An 8,212-nucleotide genomic window follows, 5' to 3' on the forward strand; every position below is an offset into this window, starting at 1 on the left:
TCCCCCAGTCCCCAAACGGAAAAGAGTGCTTCTCTTTCTTCCTCTAAAACCAAAAATTCACTTTGACACCCTTTACTGAAAGCTGGAACTCTTCAGGTTTGTTTTCAAAAAAACAAAATCCATGGTCTGGGAGATTCACAACGTTTCTATTAGTGCATTCTACTTATACACATTAGTGGGGTTCACTCTGACATCATAATATAGGCATGGTATACAATGAGCTCCATTTCCCTCCCCTGGGCTTCCTACTTCAGTGGGCTCTCCACTACATATTTGGTCTTTAATTAGTGCTTTATAGGTATGCATCCAAGATGGAATTCACTGTCGTATACTCATGTATGTTTACAGCACTATTTTGACAATTTCTTTCCACACTGGGGACCCTTTGAATAGAGGAAATGAACTGAGGGGGAGGAAGGAGGAACAGGAAGAGGGAGGAAAGATGGATTGCATTGGGGAGGTTTTATCCCAAGGGAAGAAAACTGTACTGCAGGCTTATGTGTTCAAGTGTGTAAGGAGAGTTCACTGTAGAACGAGGAAACATGTCCCTGCCCAACAGGATCTTAAAGCACCAATCACCATCGTGTCCTTGCAATGAAACCAGTTATGTAACAATGTAAGTGGCAGGAGGTATGGACAAATACCTCCCAAGATTCCTCTCCTGCCTTCTCAGACCTCCACTTGCTGTAACTCCATTTAATTAACATCTGCAGAACAAACATCCACTATTAGTGGGACCAGAGCACTAGGTCCAACGTGGTGACAAATGTTACAGCTAAAGAGAAAATGAGTCAGGAATAACTAATTCGAGGAAGACAATAATATGTTGCTCTGCAAAAGCAGAAATCTTAACATTGTGCTATCCCACATGAAAAAAAAAGAATGATTATATCTGTAAAAGACAACAGGAATTAGGCTTGAGGATGAAGCACCACCCCCTTTTTGTCCTAAATTTCAGGTGTATCTTTAGGTGCCACAAAGACTGAGAGGTGACAAATTGAACTAATTTGGCTTTGCGCACTAATCCAAAAAGTGTAATTGGACTGGTGAAGACTGTGGGTACGTGGCAAAGTTCAAAATGTCATGAAGAGTTACCCGAGATGGGGAAAAGGTCGAGATCAAAGGGCCTACCTTCACCTTCCCCTTGACAAAGCTGGCCATGTCGTCTTTATAATCAAACACAGACAGAGTATGGAGGAGATTCTGTCCCAGCCAGTTCCAGTGCTGGTTGATTTTCTCTAATGTGGCACCTGGATCAGAATAGAAAGACAGAGAGTGAAAAACAAGAGTCATCGTTTTGCCAACATTAAGTGCCTGTGTTAGTGTTCCGCAAACATCCCGTGCCAGGGTTCTCACACCTTGAGCCACCGTTTGTCACTGAATGCTGGCACTCTCCACTGGTGCCACGGTCTCTCCTGCCACTGCACTGGGACTTACAAACTTCAGTCCCATGGCCACTTAGACCAGCTCACCAAGCAGGAAAGCCTTGGAACTGTCCTATGACCACCCTGCACGCCTTGATCATGTGCGGAGCACCTACCACTCAACTGTCAGAAGCATTTGCAATGGTACAGCTGTTCCAGCATGGAACACACACCAAGTGGCAGACAATTCTCAACAGTGTCATTTAGTGTCTCCCGTGAGAAGAGAAGCCCATGGAGAAGTACCAAAGTCACATTCACAGAGGAAGAACCTCCTGGGACGGTCCTCACAAGGATGTCGTCACTGCAACAGGCACTGGTCAACCGACAAGCAACAGCCACGAATTTCACAGGTTTACAAATGGACACTTCATACCATTTACAGCAATATTGAGATTGCTATCAAAAAAACCTGTATTTGGGGTTGGGGAGATGGCTCAGTCGATAGAGTGCTTGCCTTACAAGCACAAGGCCCCTAGGTTCAATCCCCAGCACCCCAAAAAAAAAAAAAAAAAAAACCTGTATTTAATACCTAATCCACCAAGTATCACAGCTTAGCCTAAGCTCCTATCAACACGTTCAGAACACATCCATTACCCTGCAGTTGGGCAAAACCATCCAATACAAAGCCTATGTATTATAATGTGTTGAAAAGCTCACTTAATTTATTGCATAATATGCCGAAGTGAAAAGTCCAAGGTTTGTAAGGCTATGCATCCACATGACCGAGAAGTCCAAAAATTGTAAAGTCTGACCACGCAAACTCAGGGGGCCATCTGGACATGTCACTTTCCTTTGCCTTACAAATCTTCAACAAGGGGCCTCGGTCACCTCTTTGCATGCTTCCCCGCTATCTACCCACCATGCTTTTACTGGGCACTGACTACATGCCCAATGCTGTCCTGGGCACAGGAGGGATAGCAGCCAGAGAGACACTGGAACTTTTATTTCCATCAGGGAGGCAGGAAAAAAGAAGTGACCTGAGCGCCAGCAGAGAGTCAGCACAACGCATGTCTGAGCTCCAGCCTGAAGGACGGGGCGTGCTCCTCTGTCTACAACCCCAGCCACTCACTCAACGCTCACAACTTCTCTCTGCCTAAGGCGAGGCACCTGTAGCAAGCCTGTAGAGACTGTGGTCCATGTGAAATTAATATAGTAATAACAACTTGTCTCCCTTCCAACCTGTTATTCACAGATCTTTTGCCAAATAACACAGTTCACTCATGAAATAGTTTAACTCTCTCTTCCACCTAGTTTAAAAGAAAAAGAGGACTCTTAAAGGCCCCCCTCTACTTCCCTGTCCTGTCACACAGGAGCCTGGAAAAGACAGGGATCATCCTACTCTTGAGCTGGTTCCACCCAGGGCCTTTCCTACCCTTTCTCTTTGTACTTTATGGGACACCCACATTCCTGGGCAGGGATCCTTTCTCAGTGCTCAGCACACAACGAAGTATGAGGGCGAGTCAACGACATGCAAGACGCCCAAGTAACGCCTGCACAAGTACAAGTATCTCAGTCAACAGCACAATCCTCACACCAGAACAGACCCATGCCTCCTACCCTCACTCCCCAAAAGAGAACCCTGAAAAGAACAATTCACTACTCAGGACCTTCTGAGGGCAGGACAACGGTAGAAAACAAGACACTGGCAAACCTGACCTGTGACAGCCCAAGGAAAACTTCCTCAGCACCCGGCAGCCCAGTGATGCAGTCTCCTGGCACAGACGTGCAACATGGGGTGGAGACTGCCCAAGTCGGACACAGCCCTTGCACTCTGCCCCCGGCTATTACCACACATGCGCACACCTGGGAAAACCCTGTTAATCAGACACCAAGACCGTAAAGGAAACGGCCACTTCATACCCAACAACACGTGAGTGCCCTGAAACACACCCCTCAGAAGCCTGGCTCACTCACGCTCACAGCTCAGTGTGCTTCCGATCACTAAGAAAGAGACAGACATGTGGAGGAGAGCCAGAGCTCCTGAAAGCAGGTGAGGCTCCCTGGGAGTTACCTGCAGGCTCACCAACAAGCAGATGCTCCACATGCTCAGACCTCAGGGTCTGGAACATTCCAACGGGAACAAGACTCACCAGTGGCTATGGCCCAGTGAACGTCGCATCCGTCCAGGAACTCTCCACATGCTATGGGAGAGTACACCTGTGAGCCGGGAACTTGAAGCAGAACTCGAAAGGGAGCGACCTCAGTGTTGGAATCCAGCACTGCCTCCAGAGCACCCACCGGGCCACCTACAAGGCAAAAGAGAAGCAAACACACCTGTGAGCTCAGGGATGGGCAGACCCGCAGCCAGTGTGCAGCTGCCACTCCCACATGGTCACTGGTGAGAGCCCAGGCACAGCTCCAACACCCCGCACAGTCAGAGCTCCATGGGGCCCAGAGCTCTAGCTTCCTCACAACCTTTCCCCACCATCTGCTGGTGGAGTCAGACTGCCCGATTGGAACCCCAGCTCTACCACTTTTAAGCTGTGTGGCCTTAGGAAAGTTACCTGATTTCTCTGTGCCCTGGTCTCTTTGGAAGATAAAGCAACCACGATTGGCCTCCAAGGGTAATTATGGAAATTAAGTCAACATTCAAAGTACTTAAGACTATTGCCAGGCCCTTCAAGCACCAGGTAAGTGTTGCCCGTTAGGATCCTCATCATATCCACATCTCACATGGAAGAATAATCCCTTTCTACTCCAGAAAGGTACCCTGAGAAATATGACAACACATCCAAGACCCCACAGGATAGAAGGCACAGGGAGCAGGTGAAGGACTGGCATTCTGCTATGATGAATGGCATCCTGAATCAATGGCAGGTGAACAAACCCACTCCCTCCTCCCTGGAGGAGCTGAAGCCCTCCACCTTCCTTTGTCCACGCTCCTTCACTACTAGGCCCCGAGAGGGCCCTGAGTGGCCTGAGGAGTTTATTTTGGTTTAAGACCCCAATGTTAAAGGAAGTTGAATCATTAAGGAGTACATCACTAACCTGCCACCCCATCACCCCAGAGTGTGCAGCATGTTTCACACCAGCAGGGACGTGTGCTGACAAAACAGCGCACCCCACAATTCAGAGAGTTAACGCTGGGACATTCCCACCCTCTGCTCCTCAGATCCCGCCAGCTTCCAAGTGCCTCACAAACCCGTCCTAAGGGGAACAAACACATCGCCACTCGGAAATGCATGGGATGTGTCCACTTGTTCCTCCCGCCTGGCAGCAGGGCACTCTGTCACTGGATGACCCTCATGATCCCAGGCTGGCTGGGTCCTGCAGCTCTCACAGCTGCCCCACATCAGAGAGGACTAGGGCACATCCCCAGGAAAAGATCCAAGTTCAAAACTGCATGTACGGGGCCTGGGGCTGGGGCTCACTGGCACAGCAACTGCCTGGCATGTGGGAGACACTGGGTTCCATCCTCAACACCCTATAAAAGAGAACAAATAAAATAAAGGCCTATTAACATCCAAAAAAATAATTAAAAAAAAAATGCTTGTACGGTTTCTACTGAACACAGGTTGCTTTTGCACCACTGTAGAATCAAAGACTCTAATCCAGCCCACAGGAGTTGAGAACTACCTGTCTTGTGACTCTACCACATTGGACCTGTTCAGAATCACCCACTGCCTTGAGTCGTCACATGGCTCAACACACCTTTGACTTCCTTGAGCTTGACGGTTTCAAAGATTACTGGTCAGTTCTTCAGCAGCAAATCCCAGTTTTGGCTTGCCTCATGCTGTTCAGATTCAGGTTAAAGTCTCTGGCCAGCCTCACAGAAGGAATGCTATGCATCACATCCTCCCAGGTGGACACGATTTCAACTCCTTCCACTCCTGGTGATGTTCACTTGGTCTCTTGAGTTAATGGCTGCTTGGGCTCTGCATCATGAACTTACTCCTTTTTCCCTTGTAACCCACAAGCCCCCTACAGACAAATAATGAAGTTATGTAAATTTCCCATTCTTCAAATTTTCAATTTAAACACATAGGTCAGTAGCTCTGAGCTACGTAAAGAGAAGTGTGTCTCAGAGGAGATAAATGAGAGTAGATTCAAATTTCTTATTTTTCCTATTCCTAAGTAATCTAAAAGAAATGTTTGAAGGGTTAACAAAAAATTTATTGAGTGATTACACTATGTAAATAAGTGAAATGGATGACAATGTCAGAAAAGATGAGACAGGATCTGGGAATACTAGTGTATCTGCATCTCGGCCAAGCATGGTGGTGCACACCTACAATCCCAGTGGCTCAGGAGGCTGAGGCAGGAGGATCACAAATTTAAGGCCAGCCTCAGCAACTCTGAGACCTTGCCTCAAAATAAACCTACAAATGCACTGGGGATATGGCTCAGTGCTTAAGCGTCCCTGGGTTCAATCCCCAGTACATGAAAAAAAAAAAAAAAAAAAAAAAGTCTACATTTCATGTGAAACAGCATAATATTTGAAGGTAGACACAGACTAATCTGGAAATTATGTTCCAAACCAGAAATATATACTACAATTTTTTTTCCACCTATTGTTGGCAAGCTAACAGATAAATGGCATCACCAAGCATTCAACTGCCAAAGAAGTCAGGAAAAGAGGTTCAAAAGAAAAAGAACAGAACAAGGAATAGAAAACAGTTACCAACCTGGTAGAGATTCATCTAACAATGCCAACAATCACTTTACATGTGAATGGCCTAAATACACCAACCAAAATCACCCAGGGATTTTCACAATGGATTTAAGAAAAAAAAAAAAAAAAAAAGGAAGAAATGAATACCAAGGCCCACAAGAAACCCAAGTCACAGTCACACAAAGGAAAAGGAAAGGGGTGGGGCTACGGATGTAGCTCAGTGGCACAGTGCTTGCCTAGTATGCCCAACTCCCTGACTTCAATTGTTCACACCACAAAAAATTCCACCAGCAAACAGGATCCACCAACATATAAAAGAAATTATACCTCATGACCAAGTGGGACTTGCTCCAAGTATGCAACAATGGTCCAGCATTCGAAAATTCATCAATATAGAAGTGGGGGGGGGGAATCACAAAATTTTTCCAATTAATACACAAAGCATTTGACAAAAATGGAATACCCATTCATGATTAAAGGAAAAAAAAGCAAACGAGGAATCAAGAACTTGTCTAACTTGAGAATATAATTTACCATCTCCCCCCAAAACCCTACAATGAATATCATACTTACAGAGAAACTCCACACTTTCCTGATAACCAGGAACAAGGAAAAGACAACTTCTCCTATCACTCCTATTCAACATCACACTGAAAGATCCAGCTAATAAGCTAAGACGAAAAGAGGAGACAGAAGGTATACAGATAGAGAAGAGAAATAAAACTCTGTTCAAAGACGACATGCTTTTCTTAGAAAAATAAAGGAAAGAATCAAGAAAAACTTAAGGAACTAAGAAGCACAGCAGAGCTGCAGGGCAGAAGGATAACATGACGACTGCTCTCCAACACTCCAGCAAAGGCCGGCTGTACCTTGGGCGGGGGGAGTAGACACCAGTGACAAGCCAGAGAAAAGCAGAAGAAAGGAAAACAAAGCCGAGGCAAGGCCATCCCAACCCCGTGTCTCCCAAGAAATCGACACCTGCCACTCAGGTCTGGGGCTGGGAGCTGCGAGTCGACCACCCCCGCGAGCTCGTTACCGCAGAGGGCACCGCCCCCCTCGCCGTGCCCGCCACGCCGCCCTAGGATGAAGGAGCCGCTGCTCCTCTGGGCCACCCAGAGCTTCAGGGCGTCCTTCAGCAGCACCTCCGGGCTTGTTTCCCTTTCTTCTGGGGCCCCGCTTCACGTCGCCGGGGCCAATGCTGCACGTGGCCCAGGTCGCTCCGGAGGAGGCGGCGGCTGCGCGGGAAACGCAGATCGGCGGGTGCCCAGCGCTCGCACTTCCGCAAGCGCAGCTGGAGCAGCGCTCCCGGTGCACCCCGCGCAGCCCGCCCGGCGCAGCCCGCCCGGCCGCCACGGCAGCGTCCGCACCACCCGGAGCCCCTCTCAGCCCCGCAGGCTGCACAGGCGCCTCCCGAGTTTCCGGGTCCCAACCGCGGGCTGGGAGCGGCGGCCCGGCGGTCAGTGAGACCCCTAGCCGGCCCACCCCCGCAACTCCCTTACCGGTGAGGTGACCGATCCCCTCACTGGGCCCGCCGCGCCGCTGTGGCAAGAAGTAGCCGCTGCTCCTCTGAGCCACCCAGAGCTTCAGGGTTCTTCACGTACCTCCTCCGGCTTGAGCCACATCCTGGGCGACCCGGCTGCGCTGGGGGGAGCCGGCTTCACATCGCCCCGCCACCAGCAGCACCGGGCCCAGTCCGCTAGGCAGGAGGCGGCCGCAGCGGTAGCGCAGGAACCGCACACTCGCAGGCGTCCAGCGCTCGCAGTTCCCCGAGCGCAGTGGGAGGAGCTCGCCCCGCGCATCCCGCGCAGTTGCCCCGCCGCCGTCCCGCCCAGCCTCGCGGCCGCCTCGCCCCAGGCCACCCCCACCCCGCCGGCTCCGGCTGTGCCTTGGGGTTGGGAGCGGGGTTTCTGCATCCCAGCGGCCGAACTCACGGTTCCCGAGTGAAGGGAGGAGGTCCTATCCGGCTGCCAGGTCCCCTCTCTCCTGTCCCGCACAGATGGCGGGGAGCGCCTGGGCAGCTGCGCGGCTTAAACCCCCAGGGTGGCCGCTACTGGGAAAGAGCTCAGGGTGGTGGGAGCCGCCCCCACACGCCTCATTCCAAGAGGCTGAGGAAGGACCTGGGGAAGAGACGTCTTGCTCTCCAAGCTGAGGGGTGACCAACCCAGAGCCCTTTATC

The 8,212-nt window shown here is 50.0% G+C and overlaps 1 protein-coding gene across 4 annotated transcripts in view; it reads right to left on the minus strand.

Annotated features, from left to right (window-relative positions):
- LOC124963077 (TBC1 domain family member 8-like) overlaps positions 1 to 7,797 on the minus strand; it is a 15,106-nt gene extending 7,309 nt beyond the window's left edge. For 2 of the 4 annotated variants that reach the window (XR_007104640.1, XR_007104641.1), the window contains exons 1-2: positions 5,076 to 5,334; positions 3,515 to 3,670 (exon numbers count right to left, since the gene is read on the minus strand). Coding sequence is in view for 1 of the 4 variants with exons in the window: in XM_047522530.1 (XP_047378486.1) it covers positions 1,021 to 1,250; positions 3,515 to 3,670; positions 4,796 to 4,838 (429 nt within the window). In the remaining 3 variants the exon portion in view is untranslated. Of the gene's footprint in view, positions 1 to 980; positions 1,251 to 3,514; positions 3,671 to 4,795; positions 4,849 to 5,075; positions 5,335 to 7,535 lie in introns of those variants that run through there. The other 2 variants (XM_047522530.1, XR_007104642.1) reach the window with 2 other exon arrangements.
- Positions 7,798 to 8,212: the final 415 nt, after the last annotated feature.

The sequence above is a fragment of the Sciurus carolinensis genome, chromosome 13 (genome assembly GCF_902686445.1).
Source record: "Sciurus carolinensis chromosome 13, mSciCar1.2, whole genome shotgun sequence".
Taxonomy (NCBI): Eukaryota; Metazoa; Chordata; class Mammalia; order Rodentia; family Sciuridae; genus Sciurus; species Sciurus carolinensis.